The 26,352-nt window shown below is 47.4% G+C and overlaps 8 protein-coding genes across 8 annotated transcripts; 3 read left to right on the top strand and 5 right to left on the bottom strand.

Moving 5' to 3' along the window:
• Positions 1–695: 695 nt before the first annotated feature.
• KY384_004135 (uncharacterized protein) lies at positions 696–5,187 on the bottom strand (the record flags this gene model as incomplete). Its single annotated transcript, XM_044812641.1, has 5 exons — positions 696–4,177; positions 4,418–4,616; positions 4,679–4,990; positions 5,045–5,069; positions 5,156–5,187. 5 exons carry the CDS (start codon positions 5,185–5,187, stop codon positions 696–698), a joined length of 4,050 nt encoding a protein of 1,349 aa, XP_044670061.1.
• A 1,089-nt stretch (positions 5,188–6,276) lies between these two features.
• Positions 6,277–7,287, top strand: KY384_004134 (uncharacterized protein; the record flags this gene model as incomplete). Its single annotated transcript, XM_044812640.1, has 1 exon — positions 6,277–7,287. The coding sequence occupies one exon, from the start codon at positions 6,277–6,279 to the stop codon at positions 7,285–7,287; it is 1,011 nt and encodes a 336-aa protein (XP_044670060.1).
• A 1,622-nt stretch (positions 7,288–8,909) lies between these two features.
• KY384_004133 (uncharacterized protein) lies at positions 8,910–10,996 on the bottom strand (the record flags this gene model as incomplete). The annotated part of the gene is made up of 2 exons (XM_044812639.1): positions 8,910–10,649; positions 10,739–10,996. 2 exons carry the CDS (start codon positions 10,994–10,996, stop codon positions 8,910–8,912), a joined length of 1,998 nt encoding a protein of 665 aa, XP_044670059.1.
• Positions 10,997–13,070: 2,074 nt separating this feature from the next.
• KY384_004132 (uncharacterized protein) lies at positions 13,071–14,707 on the bottom strand (the record flags this gene model as incomplete). The annotated part of the gene is made up of 4 exons (XM_044812638.1): positions 13,071–13,592; positions 13,645–14,063; positions 14,151–14,228; positions 14,443–14,707. The coding sequence occupies 4 exons, from the start codon at positions 14,705–14,707 to the stop codon at positions 13,071–13,073; spliced, it is 1,284 nt and encodes a 427-aa protein (XP_044670058.1).
• Positions 14,708–14,983: 276 nt separating this feature from the next.
• On the bottom strand, positions 14,984–16,110 carry KY384_004131 (uncharacterized protein; the record flags this gene model as incomplete). Its single annotated transcript, XM_044812637.1, has 3 exons — positions 14,984–15,551; positions 15,598–15,886; positions 15,942–16,110. 3 exons carry the CDS (start codon positions 16,108–16,110, stop codon positions 14,984–14,986), a joined length of 1,026 nt encoding a protein of 341 aa, XP_044670057.1.
• A 271-nt stretch (positions 16,111–16,381) lies between these two features.
• Positions 16,382–20,235, top strand: KY384_004130 (uncharacterized protein; the record flags this gene model as incomplete). Its single annotated transcript, XM_044812636.1, has 3 exons — positions 16,382–16,775; positions 16,898–18,532; positions 19,583–20,235. 3 exons carry the CDS (start codon positions 16,382–16,384, stop codon positions 20,233–20,235), a joined length of 2,682 nt encoding a protein of 893 aa, XP_044670056.1.
• Positions 20,236–20,956: 721 nt separating this feature from the next.
• On the top strand, positions 20,957–22,555 carry KY384_004129 (uncharacterized protein; the record flags this gene model as incomplete). The annotated part of the gene is made up of 3 exons (XM_044812635.1): positions 20,957–21,566; positions 21,772–21,790; positions 22,039–22,555. 3 exons carry the CDS (start codon positions 20,957–20,959, stop codon positions 22,553–22,555), a joined length of 1,146 nt encoding a protein of 381 aa, XP_044670055.1.
• A 1,879-nt stretch (positions 22,556–24,434) lies between these two features.
• On the bottom strand, positions 24,435–26,069 carry KY384_004128 (uncharacterized protein; the record flags this gene model as incomplete). Its single annotated transcript, XM_044812634.1, has 2 exons — positions 24,435–25,716; positions 25,768–26,069. 2 exons carry the CDS (start codon positions 26,067–26,069, stop codon positions 24,435–24,437), a joined length of 1,584 nt encoding a protein of 527 aa, XP_044670054.1.
• Between the last annotated feature and the right edge of the window lie 283 nt (positions 26,070–26,352).

Here is a 26,352-nt window from a genome sequence, read left to right as displayed (position 1 = left end):
TTTTGTGAGCATATCAGATCTGGTCTGGGAGGTATGTGCATTTACTGGTGGCCAATAAGTATTCAGGTCGTTTTTGGGCCGCCGAAAGATGTCAAAGGGCGTGTGGCTCAAGTTCTGGAAGCGAGGTCGTGGTCGAGCGGCTTTGTAGGCAAGAGGCTCCTGGTCTCGTAAAAGTAATAATAGTCAGATAGATAATTTTGTCTGCCACTGAAATTGGGGCTGTGAGACGATTGCAATTGACTTCCATGGATGCTCCCTACAGTTCAAGAGCGCCTCTTTCATGTTCTCCGGCCTGAGGCAGTAGGACGCGCGACGGGCGCTTGGTGGTAACAAATCAGAGGATATGCTCAACCTGTTGTCTATGTATGAAGAATCTGGAGCACCCTAGTACGTGCGCTGCTTGGCGAGATGAACAACCGCTGGGGCTGGACAGTGTCTGTGATGCCGTTGACCGACCGCAGGGTCAAGCTCTAGCATTTTATAAAAGATAGTGAGAGAGGGCTTCCACAGTGCAAATTAGCAAAAGATTAGGAGTTGTTGAGGAGGAGAGATACCTGTGGAACAGTCTTTTCGTAGATTCGAACCAAATCTCTCGGGATTGAATAGACTTTGAAAGCTCTGAAGAAATGAAGAGCTGCTTTGTGGTGATTGTTTGATATCGAGGGATCTGGTCCGATAATGAGAATAGCTCTGTGCTAGAGGCAGGACTTGTACGAACCGCTTTTTATAGAATCCTCTCCCTTCCGGATTTCGTCCATAAAATATGCTTCTTGTTCCGTGAGGTTTTTGGGAAAGTCGTTTTTTTCTAGTGTCGACTGCACGGTAGATTTTATTCTGCCAACTTCATACTCTCTGTCCCATTTAAGTGACCTTACAAGATTACTATTGGGATAGGAAGCTGCCGATTCCTTCGTCATATAAGGCGATCCTTTTCCACCCTTTGAGCGTAGAAAGCGAGCAACCTCCATGTTTTCCTTAGCTTTAGCAATCATGAGGGCTGTGTTTGAGTCCTTGTCAACGGCGTTGATATCTCCCGATTTGGACACAATCAACTCGTGCACGCGCAAGTCGTCACTCAACGCAGCCAAATGCAGAGGGGTCTCCCCAGCAATGGATGTGGCGTTAGCGTTGGCACCGTAATTGAGAAGCTTTTCTGTAGCATCAGCATGCCCGTTTGCCGCCGCGTAGTGCAAAGCGGTGTAGCCAGACTCGTTGATAGACTCTAATTGCGCACCTGCTGAATATAACAAGTCGATGATAGAGGCATCGCCACGGTGTGCAGCAAGGTGCAGAGACGTACCTATGCGCGGTATGGACTTGTTGACATCAATAGGAGCACCCAAAAGCAGCTGAACCATGTCTTGATCTGACCGCGCTGTGGCCAAAGGCAAAGGTGAAGCAGCTTTAGATGATTGATTGACGTCAGCATGAGCGATCAATAGACGCTTTATAATGTCATGTCGACCATTGTCTATTGCAAGAATCAATGGAGTCTCGCCAGCAGAGTCTTGCGCATTAACATCTGCACCGAGACTCAAAAGCAGCGTGACCAGCTCGTGATTATCGGAGGAGACCGCCACGTGCAACGGCGATAGTCCCTCTTTGTCCTCTTGATTTATGTTGAATCCAAAATCGACGAGCATTTCAATTAGGTGGGCGTGCCCTTGAGATACCGCCAAATGGAGTGCGGTACTGCCATTGTTGGCTTTACTTTGAGGTTCTATCATTCGATCCAGGAGTGGCCTCAGGACGTCTTCATTACCACAACTCGCAGCATAGTGTATTGGCTTGTACCCTGTCTCGTCTGTCGCATCTACATTTGCCCCAGCGTCAAGTAGTATACACGCACACATTTCTAGCCCACCGGAAGCGGCGCTATGAAGTGGTGTCTCTCCAATGGTAGAGACATTTGCAATATCTGCCCCAAGCAAGATCAAACGCGAGAGGGTATTTGGAGATGTGATTGCAGCGATGTTAATGGGCGTTATGCCCCATTGGTCCTTGTCGTCAATTTTCAACCCGTGCTCAAGCGTAAGGTCTAAGAGAAGGTTGTTACTGGACGCCGCAGCTGCGAACATCATTGTTCTCTCATTTACTGAGCGGTGTCTTACATCGGCGCCTGCAGTAATGAGTTGATTGCTGATATTGAATTGACCACCAGACATGGCGATGTAAAGTGGAGTAAAGCCTTCTTCATTTGGTAGATCCGGCTTAGCCCCCCGTTTTATGAGATACTCGGTAGCTTCTTTCCTGCCCGTTTCGATGCTTAGGTGCAAAGGGGTATTTTTTGTGTTATCTCCTTGGTTCAGATTGGCTCCTGCATCTATTAAGATACGAAGAGAGCGGCTGCCAGGGGCCAAGTGCATCGCACGATGTCCTAGTGTGGTCTGCATTTCAAGATCTGATCCTTTTTGTATGAGGAAGTCCATTGCTTCCAACTGTTCGGCCATAGTGGCTATCATAAGTGGGGTAAGTCCTACACAATCTGTTTGGTTGAGGTCGATATCAAATTCGGTGATCAAGTTATCCAAAGCAATTGAGTTGGCCACGAGACTGTCACCCGCATGATCCATGTTGTAAGCCGGAAACATTTCTTTGACCAGGCTTGACAGATCTTCTACGATCAATGCTCCTAGTAATGAAGTGTCTGGCTTTGGAAGTAGCGAGTTATCGACAGTACTGAAATTGCGTCGATACGTATTCTGAATCCATATAGGCAGAACTGGATTGTCCATGCAGATGAACCTTTTCATTAAGGTACGACTTTCCTCATCGTGAGTCTCTACTCTCTTCGCATGTGAAGACCAGTATGTGAGTGCATAGTTAACAAACGGATATGCTGCAGACAGCCCATCAAGCGGATCTACCCTGAATTGCCGGGCTTCTGATACGACTTCATCCAGGAAAAGGTATCGCAAGCAAACCTTGAGCATGTGCAGATGAACCTGTGGCAGATCTGCTACAAAGTCATCTGAGGAATCACTTGGTGAGAATTTAGCTTTCAGGTATTCAAGTGCAGATTGGTGCACAAAACTTATAGCACTCTCGGTTGCCCTGATGAAAGATCCACAAGCTGCTTTTGCATAGCGACTAATATTGAGTGGCAAGTTTGGCTCGAGATGTGCAATAGAAGGACAACTTTTAGGCCATTCGGTGAATAAAATACTCAGCTCTTGAGGCGTCAGAGAGCGGGGAGCAGCAAGTAAGAGTCTCAAAATTCTCTCCGCATCTTCGCGAGATTGTACCGGGATGTTAGCCAGGTTCCTGCCATAGAATTCACCAAGGCTTCGTGGTAAACCCGCCAGTATCTGATCTATCGCTTTTCGTGTGTCGGCGTGGTCATCACGATTAAGTTCCTCGAGAACCAAGTTGACCCATAGAAACATGCCGTCGGCTTCGCTTCCGAGTTTATCCCTAACAAGAGCAACAATGTCCTCAGGATACCCTCTGCCTACGGCTAATTTGTTCACCTCTGATTGAATGATCAGTGATATATCTGGCTCGACGTTCTCAAGACCAATTTGCAAAAGACCAAGTCGCGTCCCATAATCTACCGCAACCGGGTTTGGTCGGCTAGTGATCAAAATCTTAGATTGGAAGATTTTGGGCGAGTCTTCTGTAATTGCTTGTTCAAAAGCCTTCAATAACTCGACCTGAGATGTAGGCTGACACTCATCCAAAGCGTCAATGATGAATTGCACAGATCGCAATCGTGGATCGCTCAAGACCGCTGTAAGCATAGTCCAGAGACTTCGAAAAGATAAGGTGTCATCTGATACTGTCTGTCGCACAAGCAATGGAGTAATGTGCCGAAAGAACGTCCGTTGTTGGCTTAAGAGGGTATAAAGGAATGACGTAATGATGGCAGAGGACGAATTTCGTCCTTCAGAATTTTTGCAAAAGAAGGCCAGAACGAATTCGTAATTGGTTGAAATATGTTTGTCTCTCTGAATTCGAACAAGGTGCTTTGCTAGAACCGATTTGCCCCAACCAGGACCTGCCACTATCATGAGAAATCTGCGTACAGCGTCATCCTCGTCATCCCAACGTTGATACGCCTGATTGTCAAACACCCACTCGCAGGTACCCTCATGGCGAGTGGGAATATGGTCGTCAATTGTAGCAGGTAGTTTGGAGCGAAGAAGCTTCAGAAATTCATCTTCTCCTTGCAACTTCTCTTAGAAGGATTAGCGGCGATGATAGAATCGTAAGGACTCTCTTAACCTGGATCTGTTCTCATGCCTTCTTCAGTCGGATACTGCGCGCTTCGGAGTAGATCGATACTGTTTCTACCAAAGTGTTTTGGCTGTAACAAAGCGCTTTGGCGAGTATTGAACTCGGCGAAAGTATTGAAATGTATTTGATGACCTAAGTCTCTCGTTTAGTCTTCCTTTCATCTGACGATCAGAAAATATACTTTTCAACGATTCGAAGAAAGGCTCTTCATAACCAGTCTCTGGCTGATCTGAGCGCTGATTTGCAAGCTGCTTTATCACGTCGCAGACTTTTTGGTAATTCTGGTCATCTTCGGAACGGTATTTGTTCAATTCCACGTGGTTGAGATTGAGAACACCATGAGGTCTGCCAGGTATCACGGCAGATGACTTGTCAACGACCTACCGTTCTGTCAGTCTACTCTAAGTTACATCTAACAAGGAGTCTAGGCAAATCAGCCTACCAACGGCTGTGGAAGCCCTAGGTTGTTTTTCGGAGGCTGGGCCTCAAAGAAGCAAAACATTTGGCATTGTGCGTATGCACGAAGAAAGGTATCATTCAACTCTGACAAGGGTTCAGACTGCGGGTCGATGAAATCAAGCAGTTGCGTCCTGGAGCCGAGTAGCGCCGTGAGCCTTGCTGAAAGGCGACTTGCTCTTACATAGCCGGATCCGCGATGAGGTGTGCCAAGGAATAACACCCCTCGAGTGGCAGAGTAGATGTTACGATAGTAGGGATCCTGGTCGTGTAATCGACCAGAAGCTAGGTTCAACGCCTAGTACTCAGACTCAGAGGAGCAAAGCATTTATTATCAGTGCGTAACGCTTACCTTCTTGATGATCGTTCCACCAAAACTGTGTCCAATCAGGACGATTGGACGAGATCGCTCCTGTAGGATCCATGAGCAAAGCATAAGTTGTAGGATGAACATGCAACTGACCTCACTTGTTCTGCGAACCAGCCTAGTCGCATTGAGCAAAGATTCTCCGTAGTCGGCCAGTGACTGAATAGAGGCATTTGTGCTCCATTTTGAATCATGATTGAAGGCTAATACACGAACGTTCGGGATGGCAGACGGGAGAAAGTCACTCAACCAGTTTTTCGACGTGGCGGGGTGGGTCCAAGCACTTGTGAATTTTGAGCCAAGTCCATGTACAGCAATTATGCTGACGGATATCAGCAAGGTAGATTGATGTAAAGGCTCGACAACTCATACTCTACGTCGATTTGATGACGAGGAGAACTATCCGATCCTGTTCGAGTTGGTCTAGGATATAGGGTTAGCATTTCTTGGTCAGAGGCAACGGCATGATTGGCCAATGGAGCAGCAGTCCTGAAGGAGCGTGCCAGTGGAGCTCTGTAGCATGGTAGAAGGACACAAAATGCACTGCCGTTGGAAAGCATTCCGATCAGTGCGCTCGTGGTCCTAAAGACTCCGTACAAGCAGTGGTCCTCGTGCTAGAGCCCCATGCTGTCGGCACCCGGCCAATCTTTGAGGTCATTATGTTTGCAAATGCACATTGACCCGGGCCACCAGCAGGCATCGAAGAAGTCGAGTTGATGAGCCCGTCTATCAAGAAGTGATGGCTATAAATAAATACATATATATATATATATCTATATACGTATGTGGGCACAGGATCTCAATTGCAGATCTTGATCCGCTCTAGCCTGATCAAGTTAGAATACGCTCCCTCTTAGCGCTGCGCCACCTGCTCTTGCACAGCGATGTGGCGATCAACAGCTGCCTGCATCTGGCTCTGCAAATATCTTGAAGCCACTTTTCCAGATAATTCAGATCATAGCGCCTGAACGACCCTCTTACTATCATCCCGTTGCCACCCAACCCCGAATGGCGCCGCTGCCAATCTGCGCCTCGTAGCTGAACATCAAGCAAATATTTGCTCTCCATATAACCTTTAGCCAGGTTCCTGCCACTTTCAATATCAATTGCACCGTCTCGTAACCCGTAGGCCCACCACATTCATGTCAACTCACTATTGCTTGTCACCAAATACGGGACATCGCTGAAAGTCATGATGACTCTGTCTTCTCCCCGACATGTTCCTTGGCAACTCAAAACATCGTGAAGCTTTTCCGTCGCAATTTTCGCACATTCCTTTCGCGTTCGAGGAGGGATTGAATCACCAATTATCTATCACTGAATGTGGTCAGCGGCTAGAACGGCAGGACGATCCATCGTCATGTCGCCTGCCCGACCAGCCCCGAGTCCGACTGAATACACCAGAACTTAATGACTACCTACGACTGGAAATCCAGACGTCAGAGCTCGATGCTTTCGCTCCATACCTATGGCTCCTTGCTACCCCAGCGCACACCAACATTTCCACCTTGCATCACCAAATTGTTAAAGGCCGTCGAATCGTGCTCACCGAAGATCCACAATTACATCTCCTGTGGCTTCACAATACCATCTTTGTCAAACCAATACCGCCTTTCCTCCTCTCCCACGCCTTCTGGAAGTTCTACCTCTCGCCAGAAACCTCCCTTTTGGATCCTTCTGCGCGGCAAACAGTTTTCGCCGCTGCACGAGGCTTCCTCCGCTCTTATGTGTATCTCATCAAATACAAGATCGACTTCGATATTGCGACTCGAACTGAGACCCGCTTGTTACCCGAAGGTATTGAATTTGAAGCCCTAGTGGATTTCCTCCAATATTTTGCGGAGCTAGACGATGGGCTGGTGAGCCCTCGCTACCACTTCGGAGAGATCAGATTCACGAGATTAAAATTCTGGAGCACAATACTAATGCGACGCATCTCCTTCACGTTTTACGGGCAGTATGCAGATCATTTCAGTCGCTTTTATGCTCCACTGCTGTTCATATTTGGGGTTTTTACCGTGGTGTTGAGCGCAATGCAGGTTGCTTTGGCTACAAACCCAATGCCGCATGCTTGGAACACTTTCAATCTGGCTTGCCGGTGGTTTTCTGTCGTAACCATTGTGTGCGTGGCGCTGATGATCGGGGGGTTGTTGCTGAAATTGGGAAAGATGGTGGGGGATGAGGTGGTGTACAGTGTTCTGAAAGCGTTAAAACGAAGGAAAATTTGAAGGTGAGGTGTGAGTGACGAATGCGATGAAATCGGACAACCAAATTCTAACGATAGCCTCCCTTTCCAATTAGCATACATGAGCATTGGAGCAGAATTTCTGCATGTAGTCCTTAGCTGGAGGCTTGCTATTCAGATCGACAAACGAGATGGCTGGACGTATAGAAGCAAATGCCAAGTTGTTTTTTCGGAGTTCTTTTTACCGTTTTTAGATGTCTTGAGAGCAATCGCATAATGCTTACCTCTAAGACATACTCCCGAAACATAAATCTGCTCTATTGAACTACAATGATAAGGTAATAGGACTCCGAAAAGCTAGTCCCAAGGCAAGACGCAAGAAATCCTACTCGTAAATACCAGTGCATTGTTATTAAAATGATACGGCGCTATAGACGCGAATAGCTACCTAACTAATGTTCACACTCGATGAAGATACCTCACATCCTCTCATCTGATTCAGATATACTAAGAGAAAGCAACAAAGATGACACATTCTGTTCCCAGCGCGAACCTAGCGCAAACGGACCTTCCAATTCGAGAGGCTATTCTTGATGAGGACCACGTCATTGTCTTGAACTCTTCGACCACGGCGTCCTCTTCGATCTGCCGGTTGTAAGAGGTCAGTCGGTCTATTTTGATCTCTGTACGTTATGTAGACTCCAGTGTGTTATGACGGCGCATGTCTCATGAATACATGAGCTTGGTGAGAACACCATAGAATCTCTGTATTGTCCAATTTTGATTAGCGCAAAACAATATTAATTAAGAGCGATAACTCTGCGGAAGCTTAAGATTTGGAAATATATATATATCTACTTAAATATAGTAAAAGGGACTTAAGCTATTTTCTTAAAGATTAACTAATTAGTTAATAAACTAAAGTCTTTAATTAAAAATAAGTACTATATTATTCTACTTTTCTATTATTAATTTCATTCTTATATATAAAAATATTACCTTACTAAATTTTAAGCGTTATCTATAGAGATCTAAGTATTTGAAAATACTAAGCTTTCGCAAGAATAGAAGAGTTCATAGTTCTGTCAAGCGATATACGTATATAGTATCACAAATATGCATTTTTAAGATCTTGCCCATAGAAAGGTATAGCCTACAAGACCTTGAATCCTTCTATTGCTAATAATAAACAATCGCGAACCAAATTAGATGACTCTTAGCATAACATTATCATCACGCCTAAGTAGTCTCGGTCCATTGACTCAAAAGAGGTGACCTTGCGAGTCTTCGGTGTCAATTGGTGCTAATTACTGTTATTTTAGTCTCACTTCTTTCAAATCCATAGCTCGATTTTCTAGCCAATACTCAATGAATAAAGCCGAAACAATATTACGCTGCTTGCCATTTCACTTGATTATTGTCTCATAACAAAATTATCCTTAGCTCAAACTGACAAAAGTTTTCGTTGCACCTCTTTCGTCGATGAAACAGGTGTGACACCTTTTACGGAAATCAATTATTGTAGCCTCGGGAGAAAAGCAAAAGGCAATTCGGCATGCTGCTATGCGAACAGAAAGCATTGACTTTGGAGCCGCTTTGAATTCGTACCTATATATTGATAACCAGAACTGTGTTGTGTTGTTGTGCTGCTGGTGTCGCACTTTCCTATGGATCTGGGTCCAGCTCGACCCTAGATGTCACGCTTTCATCCTGATGGACCTCTGCGCGCACCGCCGACTTAAAGTCCATCCACATACGTGCAAGTCCTTCATCGTCGCCCTGCTTGACCAATTGGTCCAGGTCCTGCCCATCCATTACTAGCGTGAACCTTATACTATGTGTGATTGGTGTGCCGAAGATTTTCGCAGCTTCCGTGAACAACACAGCCGTGGTTTTGTTCGAAAGGTCGCTAATGTCCCATTTGCTTTTCTTTAGTCGGGGGTGGCGGCTTCTGACTATCCAGTAGCTCATTTGCGGATCTTGAATTTTGCGAGGTGGGTCCAAGGTGCTATTGGAGGGACCTGTGAAACTTGTTGCATGTTCAGATGATAGGGTGTCTGAACCCTTGGCTTTAGAAGTCATGGTAGTATCGCTCCGATTCATGGTCGTGTTACTCGTGCCTTTGGTAAGTAATAACGCAGCATGAGGGGTCGGCGGATCCAGTCGAGAGCTTGCATTAATGGTGCGCTCAGAGACAATTTGGACTTCTGGTTCTTCAACACTTGCATGATCGGCTGGTTCTTCTTTAAACCCACAGCTTCTGCTCCCAGATTTACCCCGGTGGCTCTCTGGCCTTGAGGAAGCTATACTGAGATGTGATGGAACCGGAGAACTTGGTTCCCCACTTTTCCTTTCAAGAAAGTTCTTCGCACGTTTTACGGAGCCAGTGGATGCAGGTGAGGTAGATATTGTCTCGCAGGCCGGCCTTCGATACAATGGGTTCGTACTGTGCGATTCCATCATATTAGACGCAGACAGCCTTGGCTTTATGTCGTCTGCTCCAGCTTGTACGCAAACCTGGAAAGTCTCGTTCCTCTCGGAGGGCGCGGAGGTATTGTGAGGCTCTGCACCTTTTTGGCCCAGTCCCCCGCCCAGTCCAATCATCTGAGGACTCTTCGAAGATTCTGCATACTTTGTTGCAGCTCCTGCGACGTCATGTGCTTCAATTTCGACGTCAGAGGCATTTTGTTTCGAAAGCTTACCTTTCGATGATCTGGTCCGCATTCTTCCAATAACACGATCGCCATCGATATATACATCTGTCATATTTGATGCTCTGCGCTTCTTCGTCCTCGGCGGAGCGTAATCCCTATCCTCGGCGTGTAAGCCATGTTTGCGCACTCGGCTTTCATTAGTCGTGCCAGAAGTCTCGAGTAATTGATCAGTGTCTTCTTTCCGAAGACTAGAGTCGGACACTTTAGATCTGCAAAAAGCATTATCTCTCTTGGTTTTTGGCGCCCTCGGTGCGAAATACGTTTCGGTGGGTAACCTCGTGGCAATCATTGCACTTGGTTCCTGAGCTCTTGGAAGGGGGCCTTCAGTAGACTGCTCGCATGTAAATGCTGAATTTAGATGCTCCCTGTTTTGATTTGCTGTGTCTCCGGGGCTCTGATGCTCCAATTCCATGTCTTTCATAGGTGCATTCAATATGTTGTCCGAGGGTGGCAGGTCAACTCTTTTCCCATTTCTTTGTGTATCCTCTTTAACGGGCTTTCGTTCTTTTTCTCTGCTTGTTAATTCAATCTCTTGCGCATTGACAGCAGGCAAGGCTTCTGCACGACTGGGCGAGAAGAGACCGTGTTCCACCAACGACTTCGTCCTACCGAATGGCTGAATATTGTTAGAAATTGAAGACTGTTTCTTGTCGAAGGGCTCCGGTGCAGTACTAGGATAATTAGCCACATACTAGCATAGTAATATAGACGCTACCTTTCGAAATTGTTTAGAAAAGACGGGGATGGCAAGTCTAGCCGAGGTAGACAGAGGTCACTCACGGGCGGACTGGTCTCCGTTGAGCTCGGGCTTTTACGATGGTATCTGAAATTGTGGGCTTCGTTAAGATTTTGACGCCAGAAAAGCTGGGATAACAATGGAACAATCCTGCTAGCGTCAATCTTCGAATCAGTGAAGCCATAAAACACCAACCTCAGACGATCCTTTGGATACTCTGGTACAAGGCGAGGCGAAGGGCGTCCCTTCGCAGGCCAGAGCTTCTCACCGTTATGAGCAGAGTTTAGAAAATCATTCGTCATGCGCTCAAGGTGAGTCTGAGTTTCCGCTGATCTCCATGCTACAAGACTGCTACCAAGCACGCCCTCGGGTGTTTTGTAGTTTCGGCGCCAGTTGTGAGTAGACTCAGTGAGATGACTTCGAGGCCTCGTTGAGTCGTCTTGAAAGCCCAAGAAATCCCAAAGGTCTTTTACCTTTGGCACTTCGTTTATAAGATGCTGAGGCATGAAAGCTCAAGTCGTGAATCATAGGAAAGTATTGAAGATTAAGGGGAAATAAAGATTGACAAGCGAGTCTCCTTGCCTCCCGGCATAGTATGTGTCCCTGCAGTTGCAGCTGGACTAAGCCCGAATTGGGTATGTGGAAAGTCGCCGACGTAACGTAATAGCTTTTCTGGAGCGCTGCTCCCTGCGGCTTGTTGATTAAGCCTATCAAAAGGATCCGGCAGTTGATATATTTAGCATTTATCAAGTATTCCGGCCTAGACTGTCATGAAGAAACGCCCGAGTATAAGTCTAGTGGCAATCCTTGTGAAAGATTGGCTTACAGTTCTGTGTTTCCATAAACCATTACATTTAATGCTATTGATTGCAAGATATCCATTTGCACTTACTTTATCATTAGAATTAAATAATAAGCAGCGGAAGTCTTAGAAGTGTGATTATCTACTAGATTCACAGGATAAATAGAGTATTAATCTCAAAGCAGGAACTAGCAATCAATAGACTGTGAATCGTTATTCTCTCGCCTTCACAGGATCAAGACTTGAGGACACGAGATTACTCAGCTTTTATGATTATGATATTTTCATACCATCATTCCGGATCGCGACAAGGTCCGTCGCTAGTCCTAATTTCTTGATTGTATGTTCACTAACACTTGTCACGACTGGGTTGCCAAAGAGCACTTCAACCCATAGCCCTTATCACGTGGGTTATTACGTAAATGTCTTTGAGATTGTACATGGGTGATGATGAAACTTTTGACGCATGCATTTATTTTGGTTGTACCTAGGAAGCTGGTACGTGGGGTTGAACCACGTTGAAATTGTTCTCTTTCGCAGAGGACGTGACACTCACATATCTGTATTTGGAAGTGGAGAAAGAAGCATCACCACCCTTTCCAAGACCGTACAATGATCACGCATGTCAAACTAAGTGATTGATATCCGTAGAGTATTGCGACAATGAGCTTTGATCTTTAGGGTTGTGCGGCCCCTGTAGCCGCTCCCTAGTTCTAGACCGGAAGATTTTGAATAAGCTTTGGCGGACTTCTCGCAATAAGGTATACTCTCCTCCCTAGGGTAGGGCAATTGGAACATGGCCTCGCCAAATCTATAGGGGCGCCCAAAAAGGGCAGCTTATCACCCCAGCTCTGGGCTGCACCTCCCTAACGATGGCCCTAATACTAAATTGAGCGTGGCCATGTTCCGATTACCCTACCCTCGTCCTTCCATAGTCATTGAGATTTCAATGCAAGCCTTTACAAAATGGTGCGATTGACTCTATTCAAACATTCTTTGTGTCTTCGCATCGGTTTAAATATTTTACCTGCACTCGACAGACTGTAAAGCGGTCGTAGCGAACCTGGTCAATTTTGCACAGGGTATGCTAGCCCACTTAGCCCCCGAGCTGCCTTAGCAGACCTACTGAGATGCCTTATACTAGTAGAAGGGTTTTAGTATAATGACATTCTATTTCAGAACATATCCAGTTCTTTTCAATAAATAACCCCCAGGGACATTGGCTGTCTCCTTTCGCTCTCTCAGGATTGTTTTTAGCAACCTTAGCATAAAGACATCCAGTAAATGATGGGACCTCTATTAATCTGGTGCAACCCTACGCCAGCGTTCGAATGCCTCTCACTCCTCGCTATCTCCAAGCGATTGTTGGACGGTCGCAAATTTGGACAGATAATTCTGCGATTTCACGGATCATTGATTTATTTGAATCTTTTGCAAAGTCTTCCTGTATATTTCAGACTCGTAGCCACCGACGTCGTCGCTCAGGCTCCATTGAAATCGAAACGCGGTTTCGCTGCGAATCACACAGTTGGTTTTCAATCTTTCCTTCAGGACGTGCTAGCATAAGGATTTGGTCAAAAATGTCCATAGGCAACCTTCTCTGGCAGTCTGAAGCTGGCACAGAACATTCTCTTATTTGGTGCAACATCTCTCACGTCCCAGATGGACACAGACCCTTCCTTTTCACCTTCACTTTCAGGATGCATATCATGGCCAATCTGCTGGCTTATTTCTCTGCAGATGTCGTGTTCAACCTCCTCAACATTGTCGCTTTTAGTATTGAAGCAGTAGACGTGTACCAACGGTAGCTCTGTATCTGTGTGAGGACTGAAAAGTCTTTCATATCCGGCATAGACGCCGACGAAAGACGGGAGGAATGTCAGTGCGCTTGCCGGTAAATTGAGTACATAATGCGAGAAGACACGGGGTCGTCTCATCACTTGTTTTTTGACCAATTTGGACGCTGCATCATCTCTGCTGTGACGAGGACGCGAAGGTGTGACATCGATTTCAACGTCCTCGTTCAGAAGCTGCATTGTGGAAGATCGGACAAAAGAGTTGCCATCTTCTTTGTGAGCCTTAACAAAATTCTGGACCTATGATACATAAGCTTCTGTTACAAAGTGTAGGCTGAACGATTGATCGTACCTTGTTACGCTGGATCCCACCTGCAAGGCTGTCAAAGCTGGCTGGATTCAAATCGTTTGCCATCACCCAGCATCTCTTTCTCCCTGCTGGTAAAGCAAAAGGACCAACGCCTGCCATGACATCACAGATGGCCTCCCCAGGCTTAAATTGCTGGACTATGCGTCTGTGTTCAGTGTTCAGTCTACTATTCCAATATACTTTGGAGTAGTCAAAAGTAAAGAGGCAGCCCTCTTCGTTGACTTCGACATTCAGATCCGGATCTCCAGCCAGAAGCTCGTAATTAAAGGTACGAAAAGCGTTTCCGGAGCCGACATCATCGATCTTGTTGATGATGCTACGAGCGCTAGGCACCTTGTCGAGCAAAAGAGTTGCAATGAGGTGTTTGTATGGAAGGTGTTCTGATCGCAGGTTTAAATGGACTGGGGTTTTGAGTATCAATGAGCCAACCGTAGATTCTCAATTTCTATGGAAGAGCATCACGGAAAAGGTCAAGTAGAGTAACATACCTACGTGGCCCACGACGCTAAAACCGGTTGGAATATTGTCGTGCTCATCTTCTGGCAGAATCGAGCACATGATATCATCTGCTCATAGAAGCATTTGTACTTGATCATCGACCTGTCGAGGTACTCACTTACGATAGTCCCAGTAATCATAACCAAGTTCCAAACTGAATGGCACTATATTGACCTCACCTATATTTACAAGCCGCTGTACCTCTGGCGTCCAAGTTGAAGGTTCTTGATCCGTCACGTCAGCCGGATCCCCAAGCCACGTCACAAACAACTTTGCACAAACCAGATGGATAGATGCTTTGATTAAGTAGCAGTGCCTTGCTTTGCTCGCCGTTTGGCTCTAGGATGTTCTGGACCGTCTGGAAACGATCAAGTCTTAACAAATCATGATTAAGTGTAGTGCGAAAGTCTTTGATTCGCTTTCTATCTACCACTTTCGCAGCAGAAATGAGGATGGTTTTTTTGAACAAGGAGCGATCAAGCAGCTGCATCCCACGGTTAAGCGGTGGGCGAAACATCTCTTCTGTGCTACCAGACGATATAGTCATGGTTGCATAGTTTTACCGATTCGCAGTCATGTGAACTAAGCAGCATGGTTATTCGAAAGTATCAGCGCTTTACCAAACTATTCAATAGCTGCAGATTAAGATGGAGATAGTTTGGATGTGAGGATGACTAAAGAAAGTTGTGTATCTTCCACATTGAGACTAGTCTCGTTTTCAAAACCCTAATTGTCGTCGTGCATTTCTTAGTTTCGCACTGATCGAAAACGATACGACAGTTGGGGTGTAAATTGAAGATCGTCCATTATCACTTCTTGAAATCTATCCGCGTTTGCGCAACACTCTGCGTCCTGTTGCTGGAGGATCCACTCTTTTCCCTCCAGTGTTTGCTACTACTTTCTTCTTGACAGCAGTTTTGGCCACCTTCTTCGCCGGTTTAACAATGGTCGTACCTGAAGATGTCGCTGATACATTGCTTGCACTACTCACTGTCCTCGGATTCTCAGTCTGCTCCTCAGGGCTAGGTCCCTTCTTTCCACCTGGCCGCTTGCCTGCAGCCGACTTTGGTCTTCCCTTCGTTTTCTCATTGACCATTTTCGCTAAGGCTGCCGTCGCTGCTGCGGATGCTGCAGGCTCGGGTTTCACCAGTACAACCTGTGGTTTCAAAGGAGAGGTTGCATGAGACTGAAAAGACTTCGCTGGTGAGCCTAGATGGGGACGGACGGGTGATTGAGGAAGAGTACGCGAATTTGCGGATTTTGGTGAAAGCACAGTCGATGGATGCGGAGCTCGGGCTGTAGTTGCATTCTTGTTGGCTTTGGCCCGTTTCTTCGGGTTCTCTATAGGGTCCTCGTGGATCTTGACGATTTCTCCGCATTCCATTTCATCACTATGAACATGAGCGCACATTCTGAGGAGCAATGTCCAGATCGTACCTGTTTCTCTTCTTACCTCTGCTCTTAGCAGGCATCCCCTCTTTCTTTGCTTCCACGGTTTGTTTTGCTGGTCTTGGTTCTGCAATCCTAGGGGCCTGTTTCGTGAAAGCTTGTGCATTTGTAGCCTTCTCCTTTTGCTGCTGTGCTGTCTCGTGTTTTGCGTGTAGCTCGCCCATATTGGTCTTCCTTAATGCTGTAGGAATGCGGTTCACGCGTAATTCGATTCGAGATCGCAGGCTTTGCGCTTGCATCGCATATTGGGCTCTGAGTTTTCGTGCTCTTTCAGTCACTAGAGGCATGTTAATCTAGAACCGAGTCTTGGAGAATTTAAGGAGCAAGATTACCTTCTAGCTGCAAATTGTCGATGAGGGCCTGTTTCTGAGTTGCTGTAATCTTCATAAATCTTTTTTGCGGACTTCGTTGTGGGGTTGTGGCAGGTGAGTGAGTGTGTTGTCGCGTCGAAGTATCGCTCTCGATTGAGGATTTTGGCATTCTTGTTCTGGCAGGAGCCATTGAAGACTGGTAATACGCTACGATGATTCAAGCGAATCTTGAAATGGGTTGGAGCTTTTACAGTAATTGGTAAAAGAATCTAAAGGCAGCTGTAAACAAAGCCGATGATCTGCGGCAGGGACCCAATACGGAGCTAATTACGACGCTAGTGTCCTTTCCGAACCGATTCTGCTATTACACATAGGACACCAATATTTGTACTTGAGTTCGAAGAATTTGATGCCTTCTTGACCATGTGTAGTCAACGCGTTCGCGAAATAATACAAGCATTATGGTCGACGAAGATGAATTAGATAGCAAACTGGCAGCATTCTTGAAGAGGGTAAGGGGCGTCAAGGTGGCATATGACCCTCGCGAGGCCTCAAATGATGAAAGCCTTATGTTTCAAGACATTCATAGCTCATCAGTAGAGATGCGCCAGGCAATTTTGGACGTTGCAGCGAATGTTTCAACCCGCGAGCGATCCCAATCAAGCAGAATGCGGTTCCTGGAGAGGCAAAATTCGCAGGATGAAAAAGATCCGTCAAAGTTACTAAAGTTGAAGTCATGCTCGGCATTGGTGGATTCTGAGCATTATGTCGCAGTCTCCTATTGCTGGAGACGAGAGCAAGCTGGTTGGTACAGTACTGACGATGAGCCCCCTCTGAAAGTCGTCCTGGAAGACGGTAGCACCAGACAAATCAATGCACCTCCAGACGTCCTCCACCGCGCTCTTGCTTACTCAGATCTCCACAGTGTTGCTGCTATATGGATTGACCAAGAATGCATTAACCAGATGACTCCCTAGAAAAGGAAGATGCTATTCAAAATATGGATCTAGTTTATCAAGACTCCACCCATCCAATAGCAATATTGGAGTCGTGTTTTGAGACCCAAGCTGAGCTCGATGTGTTCGCATCAGTCGTTGATCCAGGCTTCTTTGACTTTGACCCTGACAACATCGAAGCGTTAGATGACATTCTTGAGACATTCACTAATGATCAGTGGTTCTCACGCGCTTGGACGCTACAGGAATCAATCTCTGCAGGGGTCAGTATGTCCTTTCTTATTGGATGCCCTGGGCTTGACAAACCGGAAGTTTTCGGTCAAATTTCAGACGAGGTGGAGATCAGCCTTTGGGACTTTCAGGAAGCGATGGTAAATGCGCGAAATTTGATTGAGGAAGGATTTGCTCAGAATGTCTGGTCTGATACGAGTTCTGCTATACATGCATCTAATTGTGCTGATGAACTTTGGAATCGTATTCCTACAATCCTGCCGAACAAACTTCCTGCTATACATGCGTCCAGACAGGAAACGTCGTATCGCCAGCAATGCAACGCTGCACAGGCGATCACGTTCCTTGCAGAGCGCCAGAACTCATTTTTCCCAGACAGGTTGGCCATTCTAGCAAATATGTGCAATTACGAGCGCCGCATTAGCACTAGAGTGCTTGAAGAATCGCGTTCTTCATTCTCTACGTGTGCTCTTACCTTAGCAATTGTGAACGGGGACATGTCGCTGCTGAGTGGATACGGTCAGACTGCGGGTCTCGGTTGGTATACATATCAATCTGGCATCAAGGTGAAAGAGAAAGTGGGTGATTATCGAGAATCTGGAAGAAGTCTCTACCGAGAGACTGAATGTGGTTCGTCAGGACAGGCTTATGGCTTTTCTTGGGGTCCGATACCTGCTGGTAGCCTAAGTGACATTGGATACGTTGAAGAACGTGACACAATGTTTCGCTTGCAGCCTTCGTCATTATCAAAAGATGGCTTAAAGGTTCAGGGCATGTTATGGCAAATGGATCAAGTGATAACGACGCCCAAGACTCAAGCTAAATTCGCACGTCGCTGGGCCTCAGAACTGGAACGACAGGTAGGTGAGACTGTGTATGCTGACGAAGATAGACAGCGAAGACTCATGTACGAATTCACCATATCTCTGCTTGTTGAGCTGATAGAGAATGGCTTTTCTCCAGTGGCGAAGACGTTTTGGCAATTTTTGCAGCCCCTTGGGGAATACAAAACAGCGTCGGGCTCTTTCCAAACGGGGCGCTCATACTCCTTTGAGGATGTTTTCGAGCATAGACTTGTGACCTGCGATGGAAGTATGCTACCCCAAAACCTTACCCAAGACCTTAGAATGCAGTGGTCTATCCTTACGCTCTCTATTGATTCTAACCTGAAGGGTTTCGATCGACCGTCTATTCACCGCAAACTCATGGATCAAGTATGTCGGCGTGGTAAGCTACTGTGCGGCTCTTGTCTAGCCCGCTCCCAGACTTCCCCAGCTTGTGAATTGCGCGTCTGGTTTGACGATGCTGAACATGGTGACCTGGTATTCACTCCATATACAAGGTTGGGCGACAATGTCGCTTTCACTACATATCAGTATAAAGCCATCTCATGGTCTGTTGAACGAATGGAAGGCTTGGGTGATGGTATGGAGGTACTGCATTGCTTAGGCAGACGACACGGGTTTTGGCGGTTTGAAGGGTTGGACACAGATACTTTTGTCTTAGATTAAAACCCCTACTGTAAGATTGTGTCAATGCTAAGGGTACGGCGCGGGCGTCGTCGCCGATCATAATACATCTACAGAATGACACCCTAGGAATTTTCCCACTTTGGAACACTGGTGCGAGAAAGGGACCAGGTGCGAAGGCGTACAGGTTAGCACGGCCTTGCGACCCTGTCTGCCTCGCACACTCTTCCAATGGTCACAATGTGAGATACGTTCGCGGTTCTTTGCCCAAATTCGTTTGCCATACCAAATTACATGGTTCACGGGTAGCCTTTGTAAACGTGCCTTTGCTTTCGGTCGAGTAGCCCATTCTCTTTTTTCGTCAAAGGTCAAGGTTTCCCCCGATGCGGCAATCATTTCGCCCTGACAATTTCATATCCTGATCCTCGACACTAATCTGTAAATTTAATAGATCGGGTTCGTCTTACATCATGTTTTGAATTGCTAGTACTATCATCTGACCAAACATGAATTCTCCCATGGACCTCAAGGTGACCCTTGCCTGGGCTATACGTGTTAGCCACACTCAGCTTGCGGCCCGTCTGGAATCATACGTAGGGGCAAAGAAGCCTATCAAAACACTAAGAATCTGTATGGGGAAAACGACGTCAGCTCTGAAAAACTTTCCCGAGGAGATTTTAGTCATGGTCAAAGATTGTTTGAATGACAGCATATATCAGACAAAAGTTGCGTCACGGAATCATAGGAGAAGATGTGTTCAGAGCACTTGCAAATTGGGTGACCACTATTCCCCACTCGAGTGGGAACAGCGGCATGCTCGACTGGGCGACTCGGGTGACGATGAATCACTTTGGGGTGACGATGAATCAATTTGGGGTGATGAGAGCGATATGATACATTACGACACTGTGCATGATTATTTGAATAGCCTCACCCATCCTTTCACTCGGTCTTGGGCCGACAATATCCCAGAATACAAAGAGATAAGTTGGACAATGCCTCATAGTGCCCTCACATAATGCTAAGGCCAATTCTTCAATGCAGATATTCTTCAAAGACTTCCGTGTGCGTCTGTCTTTCACATTGCTGAAATTTTATGATCAGAATGGTCGTGGTTCGTATAATTGTCCATCGGCAGAAGTGTCTGGGTACTTGACGATCCCAATCGCCGAGGCACTTGCGGATGCCGAGAGCAGACCATTGAATGTCTCTTGTCGTGTTGCAACGACTCTGAATCCTGCAGAGGTCATCGATGGTCTGACGAGTGATACCAAACAGAAATTCAAAGCCGCAGCATCTGCATTGAGGCTGGAAGTTCCTCATATACACATTCTTGCAGGAGAAAACGAAGACATTGCTTGGAGGACGAGAGAGGCTCGGTGGGTTCGGGATGAAGAAGGCGAAGAAGGAATCGAAGCATCCCCGGATCCTGACGGCAGCCGATCCCCTACCAGATGTGAGATTGCTCAAGGTGTAACATCCAACAAATACGACACTCAAAATAATCCAAATTCTGGGCTCCAAAAGTATCAGAAGATGGTCATTCAGTGTGTAGAGTGTAATTCTTCCAAGTGCTCTGGAAGGAGGTCAAAATTAGGGGAGCCGGCCTTGATGATGTTGGGCTGTGGAGACTACAAGGCTCTATATGAAGACTATTAAGGAATACTGGATGTGACGCAAGGCAATAATGAGAGAACATGCTGAACAAGACCGGAATTTTCAAAACTTTATTCGACTTGATGCATCAAATTTGCAGGGTAGGAGCTTTCAGAACACCGGCTTGATATAATTAAAACTTGGCGACTAGTGCTAGCTATCGGGTCTCAAAGCGTTTAAATCGAATGTTGAGATTTGCCAGCTGATGCAGTCCGTCGATGGACTGCTCCTTGATTTGGTAAGGCCACAATTCTCAAGACAGAGTGTGGAATGTCTCCTTCCCAGCAAATCAATAATACCCCAATTTTCCGCTCACAGTCCTGACTTGAGTGGAGGCTTGGAATCCACAGGCGTATCAATTTTCTTGACCAAAGAATTGAGAAACATGACAAACCTTCTAGGCGATTGATGCTTTGTTCGACACAATATGAAAGGGTGCGTTAGCATTTGAAGGTCCCTTAACATTGAATCGTCACTTCTAAGCGCAAGATCAATGTAACCACATGTTTGCTACCCTCAACACATGGCAGCATGCATATGATCCCGTTGTTCCGTGATTTGAGCATGAAGATCTGTGTCACTCACACAGCCTAGTGGGGGTATGAAGTGTTAAACTCCTAGAGGTCTCCTCAAACTTCAACCAGGAAGTCTTCCCATCGTGAATCACGGAAACTGCCAGTATCTCGTCATATCCAATTAGCCGCAACCATTATAGCAACTTGCCATGGATTCTACCGCCGAAAGCAGTTCAAGTGCCTCATTGCGAAACGATCGATGGACCTTTCCCACTTACAAACCGGCTCGCTACTACTGCAGTTCTTGCTTCAAATTCTCCTTATTGAATCTGCCAGACCTCGCAGTAGATACAAATCAGGAGTTCACCCTCTTCAAAGGAGAATGCAACTCCTTTCTCACCCGAATACCCCAACTCCCGACGGGAATCGACGTAAAGCGCCATGGCATGATCCTTGGTCTTACCAAAGCTCTGAAGAACGGATTACTTTCGATTCCGACCAAGGAAGAGGTAAAGGCAAAAACAGCAAAGATGCTCTCTAGACCTATGTTGACTTTGAGCGATGAGAATGTCTCGGCCACGATCTTTATGTATAAGTGTTGTGACTGTGAAGCATATTTCATGGTTGAACAGGATCTGCGCGATGCTATTGACGAAGTTATGCCAGCACGCCAACCTAGCGTCACACAGGAAGAGGTGAGAGGACACATGGCTGCTTGCTTTCGGAACTCGTACAAGGCTTGGTCAGTCATGGCGGCGGAGGTATACTGTTTCGATGGATTGATGATCATGGTTGGCATGGATTGGCATGTTAAGAACAGTATGTTTTCAGTCTTTTACTGACGTGAATGAGTCATTGATCGTTCTACTAGTGGGGAAGGTGAAGAAGGCAGAGAATTTAGAATTTGTGGAAGCTGGCAAACTTCTATCTGTGCTAGGTTAGTAGTGTCAAATACCACCAAGTGGCCATTACTGACCAGATTCTTGCAGCGGAAGGCACTACCATGAACATTGCTTTATGTTAGCTACGCAGATGAGAGAATCGTCTGGTGAACGTACAGTGCATTTCATCCGGGAAGTTGAAGGTTCGAGAAGTCTCATGAAGGCATTAGATCCCTGCTAGACTTTATACTTGCATTACTCACATAGTCCAAGATCGATCAAAGCAGAAGTACCTTGGAAGTCCTAGTCGGTTCTAAATCGTCTTTGCACATTGCTCACGAAAGGCGAAGTTTGCCTCACAAAAATCCTTTGGTGAAACTGATTTAACTTTGCACTGAAAATCTTCAAAGACGCTTATGGGACTCTTTCAAAAGCACGTTTGTCTTACTGGCGAAAACACACACGATTGACCTCAGTAGTAAATTCAATCAACACGACCTCGCCCGGAAAAGGACTGCCGACATGCAAGAACTCCGTCCATCCACTGGAAACAAAGACAGACATCCAAATTTGCCAGTATCCCTCGTCTGCTCTATACCGAGCAACGTCGTCGACTTCGCTACCTTTAAACACAACATTGAACTCCAAGCTAGAGATTCACATGCACAAATCTTTATTCAAAACCTCGATAAAGAGACCTTTGACAAGTTGTTCGATATGGATCGCAATGCACAAGCGTGGACAATCCAGCTCGACGTACAGTACGAACCGCTAGACGATGAGTCTGCTCACCCGAGAATTGACACATATGGAGCTGCGCGATCTGAGAGGCACAAGACGAATGCTGCGCAATTGCCGAACCCAGGATCCGCAGGCTCTAGTGGTCAAATGGACTGGGAAGGGACGGGTACGAACGGATCGAAATAGAAGTGAACGTTTTCGAAAGTAGACAGCTACCTCGAATTAGTTTGGACATTGTCGAAGTATGTTTGGTGATGTCAGCCTTCACATCATACAGCGATAAAAGCAAGGACTTGACTGATACCAGGATTCATCACATCATAACATCCACCTCCTATCTTACACCCCCCTTCTCCCCTTTTCCCCCGTCTTACCTCTTAGCCTTACCAAAACCTCACCGCACTCCCACAGATCGTCTCCCCCCACTACTGCTCCAAACATCCTGCACCCTAACCTTCGTCCCCGTATGCGCGGCATTAACCATGACGCCCAACCCCTCCGCCCCTCCTTCCTTCTCCTTCAAAATTCCCACATGCTCGACCCCCGTTGCGCACCCGGGGGCATTACTCCCCCAGAAGATCAAATCCCCCGGCTCAGCGTCCCCTCGTGGGATCTTCTTTCCCTTGGATGAAAGGAACTGCGTTTGCGCGGTACGAGGGATCGGGGAGGAGGACCCCAGCGCCTGGCAGACGGCATACTGCGTCAGGCCCGAGCAGTCGAAGCCGCCGGACGAGGGGCCGGCGCAGCCCCCGCCGCCCCAGACGTAGGGGTATTTGCCGACTTCGGCGAGGGCGGCGGAGAGGATGGCTGCGCCCCCGCCGCCTCCGGAGGGAGGGTCAGAGGGCGGGGGCGTGGGGGATGAGGAGGAGGTGCAGCACTGAAGGGTTAGCTTAATACTGGAGTGAATGCAAGGCAGGCGGGGAGGGGGTACCTTTATATCATCGCCTCCCGGACACAGATTCGTTGCGAACGACCCCTTGCAAGCGTCGTCGCCAACGTTCTGGCATGTGCCCCCGCTCCCGCAGGATTGTTTCACGCAGCATTGGACGCTGTCGGAGCCGGGGCAGTGGCCGGCGACGTTGAAGCCGGTGCTTGTGCAGTCTTTGGTGTATTGGCAGGTTCCGGAGCCGATGGAGGGGATGGAGCAGGGTTTGTCGATTTGGTCTGCGTCGGCGCGGGGGAGGAGGGCACGAGGGGTTAGGGCGGTGGTGAGGGGAGTTGTGGTGAGGAGCGAGAGGACTGTGAGGGCGTGCATTGTGTGTGGCTTTGCAGTTGGACGTGCCTCAATTGGAATACAGTCGGAGTTTTCAAGACTCGAGGTAGAGCCTGAAGTCGAAACATCGGTAAAGTGAGACCGATCCGTATCTTAAATGATCTGTTTCCCATCATAAGGCTCCTGAGGCGTTTCCGCAACCCAGTTGGCGAGGCTGCACATCATCATAGCTGACCCTGTCATCTGCAGTCGCGCCGCAGGACTGTCGCCAAGTCGTTAAGAAATACCAGAAAGAGCAAAAGATCGGTCTCATGACAAACGGTGGTGGAGCGGTCCGCCGTGACGCTTGAGCCTGATATCAAACTATCGTGACCCTCAGCCAATTGTCTAGACTGCCCTGTGCACGAATTATGCAGGTCCCCATGTTAGCCTCATGCTGTGAAACGGCGGCCCCATTTTGTTTCGCGAATTATCGTGTAGCTGCCAAGGCTTTAGACAGGCAAGAGCATCGCCCCCAGTCATTGTGGCACGGCAAGAAGTGGTCTGATTTTTGGTGAAAAGCGTCTACGTCATCATGGCTCGCTAAGATACTGAGGGATGTAGACCAGCATCAAAGAAAAGCAGAATGGGCCACGCGCCCCACGGAGACATTGCTTTGCACTGCAGACTCGGTATCATCTTGAATAGGAAATACACATGAAATGACTGGAACTTCCGCCTTACTGGAGCACAATGAACCATGAACTCACTTCTCGTAATTGGCATATTCTATTGCAGTTGGAAGGGCAGGAAGCAAGTGCTCCCACAACGGGGCAGCCTGCCATACTCACACTATCTCTCTCACCTTCTCGTCTACGAAGGTGCCGCATCCTTAGGTAGCTTGACTCTGAAGACCAAGGCTTGACTGTCCACATCAAACCCGCTTTCGTCCTTATAAGGATACTTTCCCCCATTCATATACCCGTTTTGCGTGATGAAATCATTATCACTCACACTCAAGAGAAACCACTCTCCATCCTGCCCTCCCGTTTCCGGATTGACGGGCACGAGCGCAAGGCTCTCCCATTTCTCGTTCAGCAACCCCGCGTCTTGGGCACCGCCATTATGAAGACCGAATTTGCCAAGCTCGCTATTGACATTGAAATCCAAGAACGAGCAGTATTTCGCGCCCTTGATACCATCCTTCAGATCGCCGTCTTTGTTCGCAATGTCCCCGTCCGTTTTGTCATACTTCTTCGACTTGATATTGTCAGCGCCTTTGATACTGAAGATGTCGGCGTGGCGATATTGGCTTTCTGTGGCATCTTGGCCTCTTCCAGAACCTGAGTCGCGGGCAAGGACCAGAAATTCGTCGTTTCCTAGACTGTGGATTTCTGATTGTGCCGCGACTTTGATTTTCTGATTCTTGGGACTGACATATGTGGGAAGTGTAACCACGTACTCAGCTTTGTTGTTGGCGCTTCCGGAAGAGATATCGTACATTAGTAGCCTTGACTGTTTGCGTCCTGGATCATCTGGGCCACCATCTTGGTCTAGGGCGCTTTGTAGGAGTGCGTAGAGAGTTTTACCGTCGGCACTTGCACTTAGACCCTCCAGACCTTGATTGTTCGCCCTGCCGGTGTCAGGGTCCTCGGGCTCAATAACTTCATCAGGATTGTAGATTGGTGGACTGGCGGCGCTGAAGCTCACGCTACCATTACGATTTGGTATGAACGCATCTGGAGGCTTGATAGCTTGTATCAGCTTGCCTTGGGAGTTGAACTTGTAGATGTACGGCCCGTACTCGTCAGACACCCAGAAGCTGGTCTCTCCGTTCGAATTGGTGGATAAAACGAGCCCTTCACTATCGATAGAGAGGCGCTGCCCACCGGCTCCGGGTCCACCAAAGCCATCGCCTGTGTAGGTAGCTTTTGGTAGAATCGGAAAGCCGTTTGCTGCTGCGAACGAACCCGTCACATCGGCGTCGAGGCCGGTAGTGGGAACGCCTCCCGGCCCAGTGAGAAGGATGGTGTCCACATATGCGAGCTTAAGGTTTGGCTGGGATGGATTCGAGATAGATGCACTCACGGCTGGCGAGAAAGAAAGGGAGAACTTTTGAATGCGGTTCTGATAGTTCAAAGTACCCTGAGTGTTCCTAGATCATCATAAGCCTCTATTTGCTGGTTTCCTGCGATTGAAGGTTTACCAGCCCCGGTCAGGCAATGCCCATAGAGTGCCTGTATAGGTTCCATTCTTCGACTTCTGCCATGACTTGCGGTCCAAGGCAATTGAGCTACCGAAACCACCCAACGTATCTCCGTAGCGATCCCTTGCATCGGAGGCAACGAAGCCGTATCCCGCCAAGCTTTCATACGTATAATGCTCGCCGTCACACTTGATCTTTTGAACGTTGTTGGAATCTCTCTGAGCGAGAAAGGTCTTGTCAATTGCACTGGCAGCGATAAGTTGAGCGAAAGTCAGCCTTAGTAGGATCCTCGGAAGCATCATGGCGGATGAGGACGGTGCCGTAGAAAGAGGCCGATGGAGCAGCTACCCTCCATCTTGCGGAGAGCTCAAGGCTGTTCATATAATAAGCATCGCCTGGGCGTTAGCTATGACGAGGGAGCTGGGGTCGGATTGCATTTCGGTCAATACGACTCCCTGCCGGGAGGGCTTGCAGATATCCACGCGCATCGTAGGTACCTGCAGTTAAAGGACAAGCGTCCCGACACTAAGGTTGTTTACATGACTGTTTTAATGGCTAAGAAGAGCAAATTGGCTGACGCGTGGA

Source organism: Bacidia gigantensis (assembly GCF_019456465.1).
Source record: "Bacidia gigantensis strain McMullin 20006 chromosome Unknown contig_231, whole genome shotgun sequence".
Classification (NCBI taxonomy): domain Eukaryota; kingdom Fungi; phylum Ascomycota; class Lecanoromycetes; order Lecanorales; family Ramalinaceae; genus Bacidia; species Bacidia gigantensis.
The sequence above is the reverse complement of the archived record's forward strand: the minus strand, read 5'-3'. Positions and strand labels throughout refer to the sequence as shown.